Below are 19,869 nucleotides of genomic sequence, written 5' to 3'. Positions count from 1 at the left end.
CCTGAAAATGCTCCCCACCCTCTTTCTTTGCGTGTAGCTTTTCAGTGCTTAAGACACGTCAGCCTTGTTGTTGCCGTGTTCCTTATTTCCAGGAAATCTTTAATGGGTTGCCAGATAGAATGTAGAATGTAATTCTAAGAGAAGGGGGGAAGGGAGACTCCGGATAGGGCAAGATATGACAAAATAACGAGGTATAAATTACCAAGGGCATATGAGGGAGGGGGGAATGGGGAGGGAGGCGGGGGGAAAAAAGAGGACCTGATGCAAGGGGCTTAAGTGGAGAGCAAATGCCTTGAGAATGATTGGGGCAGGGAATGTATGCATGTGCTTTGTACAATTGATGTATGTATATGTATGGATTGTGGTAAGAGTTGTTTGAGTCCCTAATAAAATGTAAAAGAAGAAAAGAGAAAAAAATGATTAGGGCAAAGACTGTACAGATGTGCTTTATACAACTGATGTATGTATATATATGAACTGTGAAAAGAATTGTATCAGCCCCAATAAATTGTTAAAATAAAAAAATTTAAAAAAAAAGAATGTAATTCTAATCCTGTTGTGGACATGAGAGAACAGACAGTATCAAGTTAAATAGACACACGTACGGTGATATATATACGTGTGCACTTATTACAATATTTTTAATATCCAAAAGGTGAAAATAAGGTAAATGGCCAGCGATGGATCACTGACCCAAATCAAACTCACTGCCATGGCGTCAATTCTGACTCATCATTGGAGAGGGTAGAATGGTCCCTGTCAGTTTCTGAGACTGTAACTGTTTGTGGGAGGAAGAACGCTTTAGTAGGCAGGTAGATTTGAAGTGCTGACCTTTGGGTCAGCAGTCAAATGTGTATCCCACTATGCCAGAATGTAGTATATCCGTATTCCCCATCAGGGAGTCAGAGCCGACTCTTATCAACTATGTAGGACAGAGAGAACCTGCTCCATAGGTTTCTTGAGATTGTACAGCTGGAAGCCATCTTCTTCCTCTTTCTCCCTCCGTGTACTTGGCAGTTGCCCACCGACCTTTCAGTTAGAAGCCTAGTACTTAACCTACCACATCAAAAGAAAGAACGAGGTTCTAATACATACTATAGCATGGGTGGATTTTGCATTTAAAAGTGCATACAAAATGATATTTTGTGTCAGACACAAAAGTTCAAGTATTGTAGGATCACACACATGTGAAGTATCTATGTACACTGCCAGAAAGTAAATGAATAGTTACCAGCGCTGGGAGAAGGAGAGAATGGGTAGTTATGTTTATTGGGTATAGAGTTATGGTTGGGAATGATTAAATAAAGTGTTGAAAACAAAACATGTTGATGATTATACTACATGTTAAATATAGTAATTGCCATACTTAATTGGTAATTGGTAAATATGGTAATTGCCATACTTAATTGCATACTTAAAAATGGTGAAAATGGCAGATTTTGTGTTATGTATGTTTTAACACACACATATTACAGGGGACTCAGTTACCTCTGAATTTGCAATATTCATCAAATTTAACTCTGGGCATCCTACACTTCTAACATTTCCCCTAAATTTGCTCCCCTATCTCCATATTTCTGCAGCTGTGTCAAAGCAGAAGCCACGGGTGACAGCATTGGTGGTGGTGCAGCACAGCTGCCAACGCTGATTGCTGACCTGTTCTCTCAGAGGCTACAGGCACGGACATGCAGCTTTCTCAGAGAGCTCTGCTTTTCTTCATGGACATACTCAAGTGGGACAGTAGTGGTCCAGGGACAGTTACTTATTCCTCTTGGTGCCCTTGGTACGTTTCTCATTTACCTTCGGGACTTTGTCATGGACCTGTATGCTTGTGAGGTGGACGCAGAAGCGGCTGTGGTCTTTGGGCTCAAGAAATGCTTTCAGAGTTTGGGTCAAGGAACAAGTGAGCAGGCAAGAGGAACGGTGAGTTCAACAGCTTCTGATGTTTCAGAATGGATTTCATTTTCAATTTGATGTTCTAACATTGGACACTATGCAGAAAATAATGGGCATTTTCATCTCTCGAACATTCTCAACTTTTTAACATGGAAAATATCAAGTGGATAAAAATAGAGTAGTACAGTGTTCTCATGACATTTTATGTATCTAGGTTCAACAATCATGATCTCATGGACTATTTTGTTAGGTCTATGTTCTTCGTCACTTATCTTTCCCCTTGGTAATTTTGAAGTTTATGCAAATCATATTATTTTTCTCATCTTATTTCAATATGTATCTTTTTGAAAAATTAAAGCTCTTTAAAAATCTTTACTGAAAAACTCTGAATCTAAGAAAATATCCTATGTTCAAATTTCCCCAGTTGTGTTGTAATTTTTTTTAATTTAGTATTTTGTTTGCTTGTTCGTTTTTTTTTGTTTTATTTCTTTTTTTAAATTGTTTTATTAGGGGCTCATACAACTCTTATCACAATCCATGCATACATCAATTGCATAAAGTACATTTGTACATTCATTGCCCTCATAATTCTCAAAACATTTGCTCCTCACTTAAGCCCCTGGCATCAGGTCCTCATTTTTTCCCCTCCCTCCCCACTCCCAACTCTCTCATGAACCATTGATAATTTAAAAATTATTATTTTGTCATATCTTGCCCTGTCCGACATCTCCCTTCACCCACTTCCCTGTTGTCCAACCCCAGGGAGGAGGTCATATGTAGATCCTTGTAATTGATTCCCCCTTTCCGAAGCACACTCCCTCCACCCTTCCATTGTCGCCACTCACACCACTGGTCCTGAAGGGACCATCCACCCTGGACTCCTTGTGTTTCCAGCTCCTATCTGCACCAGTGTACATCCTCTGGTCTAGCCAGACTTGCAAGGTAGAATTGGGATTGTGATAGTGGGGGGTGGGGAGGAAAGAAGCATTTAGGAACTAGAGGAAAGTTGTATTTTTTATCGTTGCTACACTGCACCCTGACTGGCTCATCTCCTCCCTGAGACCCTTCTGTAAGTGTCCTACAAATGGGCTTTGGGTCTCCACTCTGCACTCCCACCTTCATTCACTATGGTAAGACTTTTTGGTCTAACGATGCCTGATACCTGATCCCTTCGACACATCGTGATCACACATGCTGGTGTGCTTCTTCCTTGTGGGCTCTGTTGCTTCTGAGCTAGATGGCCACTTGTTTACCTTCAAGCCTTTAAGACCACAGACACTATCTCTTTTGATAGCCAGTCACCATCATCTTCCTTCACCACATTTGCTTATTCACCTGCTTTGTCTTCAGCAGTTGAGTCAAGAAGATGAACATCATAGAATGCAAATTTAATAGAAGAAAGTATTCTTGCATTGAGGGAGTACTTGAGTGGAGCCCAATGTCCTTCTGCTACCTTAATACTGAACCTATAAATATATGCACATAGATCTATTTCCCCATCCTAATATATAAATATATTTACATATGTACATGTCTTTATCTAGACGTCTATAAATGCCCTTTGCCTTCCAGCTCTTTCCTCTATTTCCTTTGACTTTCCTCCTGTCTCACTATCATGCTCAATTGCCACCAGGGTTTCAGCAATTCCTCTTGGTTACATTACCCTTAATCATACCCTACCAGGCCTCTCACACCCTCCTCACCACTGATTTGGGTCATTTATTGTTCCCTTGTCCCTGCGTTTATTAACACCACTACCTTTCCCCCCACATCCCACTCTCCCATGTCCCCCGGAACTGTTGGTCCCATTGTTTTACCCTCCAAATTGTTCATCCTATCTTATTTAGACAGACCTGTGGAGATAATAACATACACAAAAACAAGACAGAGCAAAACCAAGCAACAATATACAACAAAACAACAAACCAATGACAAAAAACAAAACAACAAGAAAGAAAAGCTTGTAGTTAGTTCAAGGATTTTTTGTTGACCTGATGTGTCATTGCTAAAGATGTTTTCCCAGTCCGTGGACTTTCTTATTACTCTCTTGGTGAATTCTTTCACTGTACACAGGTGTTTTATCTTCAGTATATCCAATTTGTCAGTTTGTATCTCCTCTGTGTGTGTGTCCTTCCCTATGAAGCCTTCCAATCCACTAGCATGGGATATTCTTCCATTTGTTGAGGTTGCTCTTGGTTTCTTGTAATAGTATTCTGTAGCTTTCCCCATATAAATCTTTTTTCTTTTAATCAGGTACATCCCTAGATATTTCAATTTGTATTTGGTTATTGTGAAGGGTACCACCTTTTTGATCTCCTCTTCTGTGGTCTTATCCAATGTGTATAATAGTCAGATGGACTTCTGTTTGTTGATCTTATATCCTGCCACTCTGCCAAACTCCTCTATTGCTTCCCGTACGCCCCTTGTGGAGCTTTTGTAATATTCCATATAAAAATCATATCATCTGCAAATAAAGATAGTTTCACCTCTTCCTTCCCCAGATGAATACCTTTGATGTCTTTTCTTTGCCTTATGCTGTTAGCTAAAACCTCCAGCACGATATTAAATAAGAGTGGGGACAAGGGGCATCCTTGTCTGGTCCCCTTTTTTCAGCAGGATTGTGTTAGTCATTTCTCCATTGACTACAACATTGGCTGTTGGCTTTTCATATATACCTTGTATTGTCTTGAGGAATTTTCCTTCCATTCCTATCTTCTCAAGTGTCTTAAACAAGAATTGGTGTTGGATGTTGTTGAATGCTTTTTCTGCATCTATTGATATTATCATGTGGTTCTAATAGTTTTTCATGTCAATGTGATGAATAATACTAATGGTCTTTTGTATGTTGAACCATCCCTGCATCCCTGGTATGAATCCCACTTGGTCATGGTGAATTATTTCTTTTATATACTTTGGTATTCTGTTGGCTAGTGTTTTGTTAAGGATTTTTACATCAATGTTCATTAGGGATATCGGTCTGTAGTTCTCAGTTCTTGTGGGATCTGGCTGACTGCTTTGTGGGGCAGGGCTGAGGCTTGGAAAGGTGTGACCAGGATCCTTGCTTGATGCACGACTGTTTTATTTGCTGCCAGGGCATCTTGCTTCTGCTTTTCTGGATCATGGTTATTAAAAACCTTTTGGGTGATTTCTAGAAGTTGGCCAGTGTTCATGCTTGTAAATCTTCAAGTTTCTGCAGCCTTGCTTTTTGTCCTCCCCTTCCCCCCTCCCCGGGATCTCTAGGGAAGATTGTGTGATAAAGGCTTAAATTCACAGCTATGTATTTTCGGGAGCTCAGGGATCTCAAGGGGTAAAAGTGAGATATACCTCATGGCGGTATCTTAGGAAGGAGCCCAGGAGACTCAGTGGGTTCCTGAATGACCTCAGCGGGCTTACTCAAGTTTGTAGGTTTTCAAGCAGCAACTTTAATGTCATCTAGGAGAGACCGGTGGTATGTGTCCTGTTCCTGCCTCCCACCTGGGGAATTTGGATCCCAATTTGGTCATGATAAGGAAAGAATATCTGAAAGGGGGTGAAGATTCCCTTCCTTTGTCCTAGGCCAAGTAGATAGGGCAGCCTTTTTGGCCTCTGCTTGGACCCGTTCACACTCTCCTGAAGTGAAAGGAAGGGGTGAGAAGTTCTGCTGGCGGTCATCCCAAGTGGAATGGCGAGAGCAGAAGCAGTTACCAAGAAAGACATAGGACCCGCGGCTTTTCAGAAAATGGGGGCAGGAGTGGATGGGTTGGTTCTCGGTTTCCAGTTACATAAGTCAGTAGTGGAAAGGGGAACACAATGAGATGTGAGTGACCTGTGCTATCTTGGAGGGCCAGTTTCTTGGAGGGGGAAATACCATGGAGGGAACTGGTTGGTTGGTCTTTAGATACAGGTGCCTGGTGATGGGATTGGAGGAGGGAGGTCAAAGAAGGCACAGGTGAAGCTGATGAGGAAGGTTGGGGTGATACTAGTAGCACAAGGAGAGAGCGCTGGTGCGGTTGATGAGGAAACCTGAGGCGGGGAGGTGTAGATGGTGCAGGGAGAGGCTGATGGGAAGAGGGCAATTGGCCTGGCGGGAGAAAATCCTCAGAGGGTAAATCAGGAAGGACAAGAGGTTTGGGTTTGGGTCTGGGTGCAGGATGAGAGGTTTCAGAAAGCAAAATTCAATTGGGGTTTTAGGTGCAGATGCCATACAGGTTGTCAGCCATGGAAGAGGAGATTCTACCAGGGCAAGCCATCGGTCAATATATGGGCACTGGTCAGGATGACCTGGGTCTCCAGTGACCACAACCCAGAACTGGGCAATGGTAGAGGAGTCAAAAGGTCACTCCAGGGGTCACCTAACCTTGAAGGTGGGCCACTCAAGGTTGCAGAGGGTTCGTAGTCTTCCAGAGGAGAACTTGACCACATAATCAGTAGTGAAAGCCTTGTAGAAGTTCTTAATGAGATTATTAAGGGGGATTTTGGGGCTGGGAAGGGGAAGCACCCCTTACTGGAGTAAAAGAAAGAGGCACAGGAAATAAAATTGAGTTTGCTTGAAGGGAAGTGGGAAAAAATAAAAAGGTTTACTGTAGGGGATCTCATGGCCAGACCAAAAAGGGAAATTTGGGTACTGCTTCAAAAATTTTGACAAGAGGCGCTGGAAGAATCTACATCAAGCCTGGGAGATGGGCCTAAGTAGTGGTGGTGTTGGGGGTGGGGACAATTAGAGGAAACGCTGAGATGACCGAGAGTAGGTTCAGCCTTTACTTTTGAGCTGAGCATTTTGCAAAAGTATTCCTTTGAGACGAAAAGGGGAACTGGCAAGCAGACTCTCTCTGTAGCACTAAGGGGAACCTGCTAACATTCTTACGTAGACCAGACAGGAGGTAGTAGAGGTAGAGGTAGAGGAGAAAAAGGAGCCAGAAGGTGTAAAAGTTCACTGTGTCAGCAGGCAATTCAGAGCAGGTTCTTTGCAAGAAAAGTCCCCAGAGTAGAGTGGGTGTCGAGAGAATCCACACATGAATAGGGGCATCACTTAAGATTACAGAAAAGAAGAAAGAGGAACTGACTAAACCTTGGAATCGACAGTGACACAGAAGGGAGGTACTGGGTCATACGGAGGAAGGCAGCAATGAGTACATAACAGAGACCTCACAGGAGTTTTCGGGAAAGAGACCAACTATCAGGGGCTGTAGCTATGAGGTCAGTTGTCAAGCAAGAAATGAAGGGTCCTTTTAAAATGCTATGTAGAAGGAGGCAGCCGGCCCAGAGTCCTAACATGGGGAAATCCCTCCCAAAATGACACTTAGACAGATGAAGGAAGCCTCCCCAAAGGAGACCAAACAGGTGACTACCTCTCACTGACTCTCTTGGGTACTTCAGGTGCTTATTCACTCAGGTACAACCACATAAACCCCGATCCAGGTCCACTTTCCAAAGAAAGAGTCACCATGGAAGGAGGTGAGGCCCCAATCAGACTCTGTAGCTGAGGTCTGTCCACAGAGGACTGTGTGCAGCGGCATACACTCACGACCACACTGACTAGTCACACTGAGTTTAAAGTTTCCTCCCACTGAGGCTACTGGGACAGGATTCAGGTGATGTCTTACCTCTATAAATCACTGTCAGGAAGTTTCCTCATCAGAAGTCACTCTGACTTCAGATCCAAGGGCCTGTTGTACTTATCAGTCAGGTGATGACTCATTTGAGGTCATCAGAGGTGGGAGGATATAGTTCCCGGTCCCTGGAACTTCTTTATGGGGCACCTCCTCTAGGCAACCCTCCCTGTCAGGGTGGGGGAGGGGGTTGCATGGAGGTGACTCACCTTTGTGCGGAGAAATATTGTTGGCACCTTCAAATGTTGTGCCAGAACAAGATCAATTAACCTAACTTTAAAGTTAGGAAGCCTTTATTAGCTGGTGGTCTTGGGGCAGCTAGAGCCGAATTCTCTCAAGACCCAGAGTGCTTAAAGTGGGAGGTTTTATAATATGGACCAAACAAGGCATAGGAAGCAGGGGCACCACGCAGTATGGAGGAAAGGGAAGCTTGGAGCAGGGGGTTAGATGCTTATCAGCAGTTTCAAAAGAAAATGGCACAGTTCAGCAGTTACAGCAGTTACAAGAGAAATTGTAGGATTTGCAAATTGGCCATTCTTGGGTCAGGCTAATTAATACAATGTGGTTACATTATTAAAATGGCTATGTCTAATAATGACTACTACATCATAGTTACATTGGGGTTAATTGGGGTTGGCTACTACAATAGTATCTTATTCTTGTTTCCGGAGGGTTATTAGCTAATCTCACTTTCAGTGGTAGTCTATTTTAATAAGGAATAGTCTGCTCATAGTATTTGAAGCCTAATAATTTGAGCCTACAGCCCCCCGCCCGCAATATCGAAGAAAGAGAATTGTAGTCGGAAAGAGTGTGACTCAATGTCCGTGAGGTTTTCTGCTTCCTGCATTTCCTCCCGTCCTTAGTACTGCCTTGCATCATAGAATGGAGGCTGCTGTCAGAGTGTTCATCACCAAAGACCTTGGAAGATTTGGTAAATGGGAAAATCTTCAGTGATAGCTGCACATTACCAAAGCAACTCTTTGGAAAGAAAAAGGCCCAAAAGAGCAGCCTTGTGAGCATGTCTTGTGTTTGCATCAAGTCTTCCAACAGGCTCTTTCAGGTCTGCCTTCCCAGGTATAAGGAATGAAAACCTGCGTTTTAACAAGATGATTCTTTCATATTCTTTGGAGGATCTATATAAATCACCCGTGACCTTATTAAAATGTAGATTCTGAGGTAGAAAGGCAAATTCTCCACAGAATGAACCAGTTCCTGGTTTGCACAGCACGCCTGCCCTTGATCTTTTCTGAGGGCTTCATCGCTCATGCCAATCTGTCTTTGCACAGGCTAGTGTGAAGAGACTTGTGCGTGCTCCTAACCTCCCCTTCCCAGAGCCTCTTGGGGTGAGCTCTTCTGAGACTTGTTATAACCAGGCAGGATGGGAGAGACTGCTTAGAGTATCTCCCCAACTCTAACTTCTGCTCCTCCAGACACACAGAGGTCACTTTAAGTCTCAGTAATCACCGAATTGAGCATCTCGGTGGAGAGCTTTGAGACATTTGAAAACAACCTCCCATAGTGCCCACCCCTGGCAAGAACTTTGCTCGCTTTCTGTCGGTTTACAAAGAAGGAGACTTAGTGGCACAGTGGTTTAGCCCTTGGCTGCTACCCGAAAGGTCAGAGGTTCATCCTCACCAGCTGCTTATTGGGAGAGAGATGGGGAAAAACTGCTTCTGTAAAGATTAAGTGCTTTGGGAACCCTGTGGGGCAGTTCCACATGGAACTCGTTTCAGAATTGACTTCTACATGGGGAAGCTCATGCGTCTTTATAAGTTGTGAGAGGAACGATCACAGCAGTGTTTGGTGTCCTAGGAGAAGTATTGTCTTTCAGGGCTCCAGAGACTTTTGGGGTCTCCCGGTGGCCTCATGGTTAGACATTGGGCTGTGATCTTCAAGGTCAGCAGTTCAAAGCAGCCACTCCAAGGGACAAAAATGGGCCTTCCTACTCTTGGAAAGGGTTATCCTTTTGAAAACCCAAAGGGACAGTTCTATCTTGGCTGTAGGTTCCCTGTGAGTTGGCATTGACTGTGGCAGTGACCTTTTTTAAATCCAAATTTCTACCACTGGGCATCCAGAAAAACTTGCCACACTCTCAAAGTTCAGCTGTTGCTCCCACGAAATGGAACCTCTTTAGTAATGTTCTGGAGGGCACACCCAAAGTGCCTGCAGTGGACAGCCTCATCTACTTCAAAGGCCCAATCCCTCCTCCAGCCCTAAACCTTCAACTCAGCTCAACCCAGCCCTTCCACTTTCCCAACCCAGGCTGGATCTTAACTCTATCGCACTACTCTGGCTAGCGCTATCACTAGCTGAAATTAGGTTGCTTCTTTCTTTACTTGCTAAAACTAGGAGCCACTAATTTCTAGCTTAGGTTTGTTTTGCCATCTATTTATATTTTTCCCTCACAACCTTCCCTACCCACGCCAATTTTGTTATTTCTAAAATATTTTTGGTGATATAATTAGCATATCATACGAATAGTTAAATCATATTAAGAAGGCTTGTGCAATAATCACCACAATCAGCTTCAGAACAGTTTCTTCATTTTTCTACTCATTGTTGACTCCTCACCATGACCCCAAGTGCCCCTTCTGTGCCCCTGAGAAATTATTAATCCAGTTATTGTCTTCATAGGTCCACCAAACATAACGTTCCCCATAGGGAAAAGCATACAAAACAAAGAAAAAAAAACCACAAACAGTTTGCACCCACCAGCTGCACCATGGTAGGAAGATGTGGCCGTCCGTTTCCATAAACATTACGGCCTGTAAAACCATTAGGGCGGCCCTGCTCTGTCCGATGGGGTCCCTATACCTTGGAATTGACAGGTGTAGTGCAGTAATGCCCACACTGGACCATCTGCTTCAAAATGAGAGGTATTCCACACTTTTATGTGATTTCATTTTGGCAAATATAATTGGCCCGGATCACAATCAGTCACAAATCCATGACCTCATGTTGTCCTATTAAATAGCCATGTCCCCTTTCCACCTTGGCAGCACTATTTCACTGAGAAGTGAACAATTTTGCATGGCAAAGTTTTCACGTAGAAATTTTGCAAACTTCATTTTTCCAAAGTACTTTTTGGTTCTATTAATTGCAAGAATGTACATTTTTATCTTTCTGGAAAAAGTACTGAGAAAAACTTGCTCTGAAATACTAGTTAACTGTACAGTTTGTTGGGAGCCCTGGCGACATAGTAGTTATGCATTAGGCTGCTAACCACCAGGCCAGCAGTTCAAAACAACCAGTCAGCTCCTAGGAGAAAGGCCGGCCTTTCTACTCCCATACAGGGTTACAATCTCAGAAACTCACCAGGGTCAGATCTGCTGTGTTTTATAGGGTTACTGTGAGTCAGCAGTGACCTGATGGCTGTAAGTTTGGTTTGGAGTGTGGTTAAATTTTGTTATCACCCCATACTTGCTGAGAAAGCTTGAAAAAATTAACTATTTTGTTAATGGCATTTGCTCAAGGATTTTCTAGAATACCTTAAACTTGTCCCCCTCAAACATAGATTATTATCTCTAAACATTTTTGATAGTCCCAACTGGTTTAGGTGGCACTGGGATCTATTGGTGTCCCATAAAGAAGCCCCATTACACCAAAGTATTTCCTGACCTAAAATATCAGTATTGCTGAGGTTAAAAAATGCTGTTCCAGATTAGTGTGTCTGAAACTTTAATGTGTATATGAATCACTTGGGGTTCCAGTTAAAGAGTAGATTCTGATTCAGTCGGTCTAGGGTGCGGTCTAGGATTCTGTGTTCCTAAGAAGCTGCTTTCGATGCAGATGCTGCTGCAGTAAGCGCCATGCTTGAAGCAGCAATGTTCTAAGTACTTGCTGATTGTCTGTCTCTTCACTCCAGCATGTACACTTTAGGAGATCAGGGACTTTTCCTCTGTCATGTCTCTAAGGCTAGAACAGTACTGGCATAGTACAAATCTTTAGTCAACATCTGCTGCACGTATAGATGACACCTGGAGGAAGGAAGGAAGGAGTGGGCAGCCAAAAGCTTTATGAGTTCTGAGGCAACTTTTTAACTGCTATTGACTTACCTTCTGAGTCATGGAAACCTGTGTGCAATGGGATTGGGCAATTGTGATCTTCGGGGCTTTTTCATTGATCTACTTTTCAAAAGTAGATCACCAGGCCATTGTTCTAGTTCACCGTAGTCTGGAAGTTCTGTTGAATCTTATTCAGCACCTTAGCAACCCACATGCTTCCCCTGACAGACAGGTAGTGACTGTGCTTGAAGTGTATTGGCCAGGACTCGATCCTGGGTCTTCTCCGGAAAAGAAGAGAGTATTCTACCTCTGGATGACCACTCCCCTCCTGAAAAACTTAGAGGCATTAATTTAAAAGAAAATGGAATTTCCTCTCAAAAAAGTGAGAAAATTTCCAAAAATTTCCCCTGGCATGGCAGCCTTTGTCCTGTTACAGAGGACCTCCTTACTCCCCGAAGTCATACTATTCCTGCCAACCAAGTCGAGGGCCCAGTGATTATTCTGGGTTGTTGTCAGGCTTTATGTGACTTAGACTGATGCAACTGGAAACTCAAATCTAGACCCCACAGCCAAAGCTAGCCTGAGGGAAAAGTACCTAGATCAAACAATATGCATGCATTGGCAGCTGGGGAAAAGAGTATTTTTGAGGGGGGAAATTAGGATACAGGGAAATAAATGGAGTAGCCCCAGGGAATGTCTGAGAGGTATAGACAGTTAATCCAGTTAATGCAGTTCCTAGCCAAAAGATTATTGGTTTGAGTCACCCTAAAGGCATCTTGGAAGAATGGCTTGGTGCCCTATTTGTAAACAATAAACCCTTGAAAACATTCTGGAACATAGTTGTACCTGAAGACACTTGGGGTGGCCTTGAGTCTAAATCAGCTCAACAACTGGTAGTCTTGCGGGTACAAGGAGCTCAGCAATGGGCAGTGTGAAGTTGCAGGTGAGAAATAATCGATACAGGGCATTGGATTTATGTGCTCTGAGCTTCAGCAATGCCAGCTGACACGGTCATTTTGTTCTTTCACTTTACTTCCAGGCTTCTGTCATTTCATACTTGGTCCCCATTCCTCCCCAGACCTTAAAAACTCACTACCGTTGAGTTGGTTCCAACTAATAGTGACCCTATAGGTAGAATGGCCCTATAGAATTTTCAAGACTGTAAATCCCTTTTGTTTTTAAAATCATTTTATTGGGAGCTTTTTTTTTTTTTTACATTTTACATTTATTAGGGGCTCATACAACTCTTATCACAATCCATACATATACATACATAAATTGTATAAAGCACATCCATACATTCTTTGCCCTAATCATTTTCAAAGCATTTGCTCTCCACTTAAGCCCTTTGCATCAGGTCCTCTTTTTTTCCCCTCCCTCCCCGCTCCCCACTCCCTCACGAGCCCTTGATAATTTATAGATTGTTATTTTGTCATATCTTTCCCTATCCGGAGTCTCCCTCCCCCTCCCCTTCTCTGCCGTCCATCTGCCAGGGAGGAGGTCACATGTGGATCATTATAATCAGTTCCCCCTTTCCAACCCACTTACCCTCCACTCTTCCAGCATCGCCCCTCACACCCCCGGTCCTGAAGGTAGCATCCAACCTGGATTCCCTGTGCCTCCAGCTCCCATATGCACCAGTGTACAACCTCTGCCCTATCCAGTCCTGCAAGGTAGAATTCGGATCATGGTAGTTGGGGGGAGGAAGCACCCAGGATCTGGGGGAAAGCTGTGTCCTTCATCGGTACTACCTCACACCCTGACTGACCCATCTCCTCTCCTAAACCCCTCTATGAGGGGATCTCCAGTGGCCGACAAATGGGCTTTTGGTCTCCACTCTGCACTTCCCCCTTCATTCACTATGGTATATATATATTGCATGATGCCTTATATCTGGTCCCTTTGGCACCTCGTGATCATACAGGCTGGTGTGCTTCTTCCATGTGGACTTTTTTGCTTCTGAGCCAGATGGCCGCTTGTTCACCTTCAAGCCTTTAAAACCCCAGACACTATCTCTTTATTTCCTCCCGTCCTTGATACTGTCTTGCATCATAGAATGGAGGCTGCTGTCAGAGTGTTCATCACCAAAGACCTTGGAAGATTTGGTAAATGGGAAAATCTTCAGTGATAGCTGCACATTACCAAAGCAACTCTTTGGAAAGAAAAAGGCCCAAAAGAGCAGCCTTGTGAGCATGTCTTGTGTTTGCATCAAGTCTTCCAACAGGCTCTTTCAGGTCTGCCTTCCCAGGTATAAGGAATGAAAACCTGCGTTTTAACAAGATGATTCTTTCATATTCTTTGGAGGATCTATATGAATCACCCGTGACCTTATTAAAATGTAGATTCTGAGGTAGAAAGGCAAATTCTCCACAGAATGAACCAGTTCCTGGTTTGCACAGCACGCCTGCCCTTGATCTTTTCTGAGGGCTTCATCGCTCATGCCAATCTGTCTTTGCACAGGCTGGTGTGAAGAGACTTGTGCGTGCTCCTAACCTCCCCTTCCCAGAGCCTCTTGGGGTGAGCTCTTCTGAGACTTGTTATAACCAGGCAGGATGGGAGAGACTGCTTAGAGTATCTCCCCAACTCTAACTTCTGCTCCTCCAGACACACAGAGGTCACTTTAAGTCTCAGTAATCACCGAATTGAGCATCTCAGTGGAGAGCTTTGAGACATTTGAAAACAACCTCCCACAGTGCCCACCCCTGGCAAGAGCTTTGCTCGCATTCTGTCGGGTTTACAAAGAAGGAGACTTAGTGGCACAGTGGTTTAGCCCTTGGCTGCTACCCGAAAGGTCAGAGGTTCATCCTCACCAGCTGCTTATTGGGAGAGAGATGGGGAAAAACTGCTTCTGTAACGATTAAGTGCTTTGGGAACCCCTGTGGGGCAGTTCCACATGGAACTCATTTCAGAATTGACTTCTACATGGGGAAGCTCATGCGTCTTTATAAGTTGTGAGAGGAACGATCACAGCAGTGTTTGGTGTCCTAGGAGAAGTATTGTCTTTCAGGGCTCCAGAGACTTTTGGGGTCTCCCGGTGGCCTCATGGTTAGACATTGGGCTGTGATCTTCAAGGTCAGCAGTTCAAAGCAGCCACTTCAAGGGACAAAAATGGGCCTTCCTACTCTTGGAAAGGGTTATCCTTTTGAAAACCTAAAGGGACAGTTCTATCTTGGCTGTAGGTTCCCTGTGAGTTGGCATTGACTGTGGCAGTGACCTTTTTTAAATCCAAATTTCTACCACTGGGCATCCAGAAAAACTTGCCACACTCTCAAAGTTCAGCTGTTGCTCCCACGAAATGGAACCTCTTTAGTAATGTTCTGGAGGACACACCCAAAGTGCCTGCAGTGGACAGCCTCATCTACTTCAAAGGCCCAATCCCTCCTCCAGCCCTAAACCTTCAACTCAGCTCAACCCAGCCCTTCCACTTTCCCAACCCAGGCTGGATCTTAACTCTATCGCACTACTCTGGCTAGTGCTATCACTAGCTGAAATTAGGTTGCTTCTTTCTTTACTTGCTAAAACTAGGAGCCACTAATTTCTAGCTTAGGTTTGTTTTGCCATCTATTTATATTTTTCCCTCACAACCTTCCCTACCCACGCCAATTTTGTTATTTCTAAAATATTTTTGGTGATATAATTAGCATATCATACGAATAGTTAAATCATATTAAGAAGGCTTGTGCAATAATCACCACAATCAGCTTCAGAACAGTTTCTTCATTTTTCTACTCATTGTTGACTCCTCACCATGACCCCAAGTGCCCCTTCTGTGCCCCTGAGAAATTATTAATCCAGTTATTGTCTTCATAGGTCCACCAAACATAACGTTCCCCATAGGGAAAAGCATACAAAACAAAGAAACAAAAAAACCAAACAGTTTGCACCCACCAGCTGCACCATGGTAGGAAGATGTGGCCGTCCGTTTCCATAAACATTACGGCCTGTAAAACCATTAGGGCGGCCCTGCTCTGTCCGATGGGGTCCCTATACCTTGGAATTGACAGGTGTAGTGCAGTAATGCCCACACTGGACCATCTGCTTCAAAATGAGAGGTATTCCACACTTTTATGTGATTTCATTTTGGCAAATATAATTGGCCCGGATCACAATCAGTCACAAATCCATGACCTCATGTTGTCCTATTGAATAGCCATGTCCCCTTTCCACCTTGGCAGTACTATTTCACTGAGAAGTGAGCAATTTTGCATGGCAAAGTTTTCACGTAGAAATTTTGCAAACTTCATTTTTCCAAAGTACTTTTTGTTTCTATTAATTGTAAGAATGTACATTTTTATCTTTCTGGAAAAAGTACTGAGAAAAACTTGCTCTGAAATACTAGTTAACTGTACAGTTTGTTGGGAGCCCTGGCGACATAGTAGTTATGCATTAGGCTGCTAACCACCAGGCCAGCAGTTCAAAACAACCAGTCAGCTCCTAGGAGAAAGGCCGGCCTTTCTACTCCCATACAGGGTTACAATCTCAGAAACTCACCAGGGTCAGATCTGCTGTGTTTTATAGGGTTACTGTGAGTCAGCAGTGACCTGATGGCGGTAAGTTTGGTTTGGAGTGTGGTTAAATTTTGTTATCACCCCATACTTGCTGAGAAAGTTTGAAAAAATTAACTATTTTGTTAATGGCATTTGCTCAAGGATTTTCTAGAATACCTTAAACTTGTCCCCCTCAAACATAGATTATTATCTCTAAACATTTTTGATAGTCCCAACTGGTTTAGGTGGCACTGGGATCTATTGGTGTCCCATAAAGAAGCCCCATTACACCAAAGTATTTCCTGACCTAAAATATCAGTATTGCTGAGGTTAAGAAATGCTATTCCAGATTAGTGTGTCTGAAACTTTAATGTGTATATGAATCACTTGGGGTTCCAGTTAAAGAGTAGATTCTGATTCAGTCGGTCTAGGGTGCGGTCTAGGATTCTGTGTTCCTAAGAAGCTGCTTTCGATGCAGATGCTGCTGCAGTAAGCGCCATGCTTGAAGCAGCAATGGCCTAAGGTAGCTGACAGTGCAGGGTTCTCTGGTGTGGTATCCTGTCACTCGCTTTCAGAGGGTTCTTCCATTCTGGGATCATGAGCCCTTTTGGATGTCAGCCTGGGGAAATCCCTATTCGCTGCAGGACTAGGACGCTGGCAGAGAGTTGGCCAGGAATCCATTATCCCAGCACAATGGACCTAGAGCATTTCAGTGTATTTTCCCTTCGCTTTATGAGGGAAAAAAAAAAACAACAACCAAAAATGGGGGTCAGTACTGACTCTAGCACTCTGATTATATTTTTTAACGGTTTACTTCCCAGTCTCCTTCACTTTACTTGGCAGCAGGTAAATCTAACTGGATGCCATCTCCTTCCTCCTTTCCTGAAATGGCCTTCTTAATGAGTGTGAGGTGATGTCATATGCCCCCTAATAATGTTGAGTATCCTTTTGAATGTGCATATTGACTGCTTGTATATCTTCTTGGGAGAAATACCTATTCAAGTCCTTTGTCCATTTAAAAAATCAAGCTGCTTGTTTTTGAGTTCTTGACTTGTAGGATTTCTTTATATATTCTGCATACCAAGCCCCTATCAAATATTTCAAGGGCTTCAAAAAGTTCATGAGGAAATACAATAGAAAGATGATGGAATTTTCCATGCTTGTGGAAGCTCCCTTGGACTAGATGATAGGGAGTGAGTTTCTATTTAAAGACATCCAGATACAGGGCCTCTTCCAGCTCCTTCAGTAACCCATTTTAGCAACATGCGTATCTCATTCATTTTTTAGCCTTAAATTGTGGCCATCTGGAGCATTTTGTGGTACCCACTAGAGATGCAGTGTTCTAAAAAGACTACCCCAACCCACTGTCATCATATCGACTCCCTTCCCTGAGAGAGAAATAGCTACCTCAGTATAGTCTAGGGAAAGGCACCTGGCATCGAGACTAGCCCCCTCATGATGCTACCCTCATGATATCGCTCTTCCCCTACTGTTCCTGAGGGTCTTTCTTCCCTTTATATAAAAGAAATAAAATTTTCTCTTTGGAGTGTCTTTGACCAGCCTCTCTCCAATTCTATTTCTCTCTGTTGGTGTATATCTGTTCAGTTACTCTTTTATGTTTTTATAACTATGCATTCACAGGTGTAATGAATGACATCTTATTTTTTGGGTTTTAAATAAAGTTCCATTTATTTATTTTTAAATCATTTTATTGGGGCTCATGCAACCCTTATCGCATTCCACACATACATCAATTGTGTAAAGCACCCTTATACATTCGTTTCCCTCATCATTCTCAAAACTCTCGCTTTCCGCTTGGGCTGACATCATTTTTTCTGTAATAACTGGTGGTTTTATTGTTATAAAACAAGAAATAAAGATGCAGACCTATAGATATATAATACATATATAGTATACCCTCATTGATTTGATTCTGACTCAGAGCAACCTAACCTAGAATTTCTGAGGTTGTAGATCTTTTTTTTTTTTAATCATTTTATTGGGGGCTCATACAACTCTTATCCCAATCCATACATACATCAATTGTGTAAAGCACATTTGTACATTAATTGCCCTCATCATTCTCAAAACATTTGCTCTCCACTTAAGCCCCTGGCATCAGCTCTTCATTTCCCCCCTCCCTCCCTGCTCCCCATCCCTCGTGAAACCCTGATAATTTATAAATTATTATTTTGTCATGTCTTACACTGTCCAACATCTCCCTTCACCCACTTTTCTGTTGTCTGTCCCCAGGGAGGAGGTTGCATGTTGATCCTTGTCATCAGTTCCCCCTTTTTACCCCACCTGCCCTCCATCCTCCCAGTATTGCCACTCTCACCACTGGTCCCGAGGGGTTCATGTGTCCTGGATTCCCTATGTTTCCAGTTCTTATCTGTACCAGTGTATATCCTCTAGTCTAGCCAGATCTGGAAGGTAGAATTGGGATCATGATAGTGGGGGGTGGGGTGGGGAGGAAGCATTTAGGAAGTAGAGGAGAGTTGTATGTTTGGGTTTCATCATTGCTACACTGCACCCTGACTGGCTCCTCTCATTCCCACGATTCTCCTTAAGGGGATGTCCAATTGCCTACCAATGGGCTTTGGTTCTCCACTCCGCACTCCCCCTCATTCACAATGATATGATTTTTTGTTATGATGGTGCCTGATACCTGATCTCTTCGACACCTCGTGATTGCACAGTCTGTGTGCTTCTTCCATGTGGGCTTTGTTGCTTCTGAGCTAGATGGCCACTTGTTTACCTTCAAGCTTTTAAGACCCAAGGTGCTATAGCTTTTGATAGCTGGGCACCATCAGCTTTCTTCACCACATTTGCTTATGCACCCTCTTTGTCTTCAGCCATCCTGTCAGGAAGGTGAGCATCATGGAATTCCAGTTTAATAGAACAAAGTATTCTTGCATTGAGGGAGTACTTGAGTGGAGGCCTGTTGAATGAATGACATCATTTTTACATGTAAAAAAAACCCAGTAAATAAATAAGAGTAAAATAAAAATTACTAACAAACGCTAAGCTTCAACTAGAATGATTCATTTAATCTAAAGGAGTGCTGCTTAATTTAGTAGTATTAAAGTACTTAACTGCTAAGCCAACAAAAAGATCAGTGGTTCAGACCCACCCACAACTCTATTGGAGAGAGATGTGACAGTCTGCTTCCAGAAAGATGCACACTCTTGGAAACTCTATGGGGAAGTTCTACCCTCCACTATATTTTTATACTACCTTCTATACAATTGCTGCCATGTTTGAGCCAATTGATTTATCCTCTGTCTCAATCAATCTCATTGAAAGTAATCTCTTTCACATTAGCAAGCATGATGTCCTTTTCCAGGACTGGTCTTTCTTGATATTAACAGGCTCAAAGTACATGTATTACTTTAAGGTTGTGAACAAAGCACACCATTCTCACTTCTAAGGAGTTATATTCTGATGGTTCACAATATTTTAAATATTCTTCTCAGACACCACAATTTAAAGGGATAGATTCTTTTTGGTATTTATTTCACATGCCTATGGGGTAATTGAAAATACCTTGACTTGGATTCTGAGGGGCCGGCCACAATCCTAACTTACATGGACAGCCACCTCTCCCCCCAGAAGGATTTACTTCAGATGACAGCACTGAAGCTGCAGCTCAGGGAGAGGGACATGTCTGATCAGAGCACACAGTAGCTAATGAATGGGGTGGAAGAGAGAGTGAAGCACATCCTGGCCCACTGAGCCTTGAGGATGATAATCCTGCTCAGAGCAGCCAATGCACAGAGAGGACCATATGGCCGGCCCCACTATGAGACACCACTGGTGACACAGTATGGGAATTGTGCCAGGTCTGACCCCACCACACCAAGGCAAAACACTAAGGACATTCAACAGAACAGC

The 19,869-nt window shown here is 43.2% G+C and overlaps 1 protein-coding gene across 9 annotated transcripts in view; it reads left to right on the top strand.

Moving 5' to 3' along the window:
- The window catches only part of LOC142439915 (transmembrane protein 45A-like), a 125,634-nt gene that overhangs the window by 60,465 nt on the left and 45,300 nt on the right, over nt 1–19,869 (top strand). Inside the window, exon 1 of one of the 9 annotated variants that reach the window (XM_075542625.1) lies at nt 1,790–1,923. The exons of the other annotated variants lie outside the window; for them this stretch is intronic. Within the exon in view, the coding sequence (XP_075398740.1) occupies nt 1,816–1,923 (108 nt within the window). The 5' untranslated portion in view covers nt 1,790–1,815. Of the gene's footprint in view, nt 1–1,789; nt 1,924–19,869 lie in introns of those variants that run through there. 9 annotated transcript variants of the gene reach the window in all.

The sequence above is a fragment of the Tenrec ecaudatus genome, chromosome 2 (genome assembly GCF_050624435.1).
Source record: "Tenrec ecaudatus isolate mTenEca1 chromosome 2, mTenEca1.hap1, whole genome shotgun sequence".
Lineage (NCBI taxonomy): Eukaryota > Metazoa > Chordata > Mammalia > Afrosoricida > Tenrecidae > Tenrec > Tenrec ecaudatus.
The sequence above is the reverse complement of the archived record's forward strand: the minus strand, read 5'-3'. Positions and strand labels throughout refer to the sequence as shown.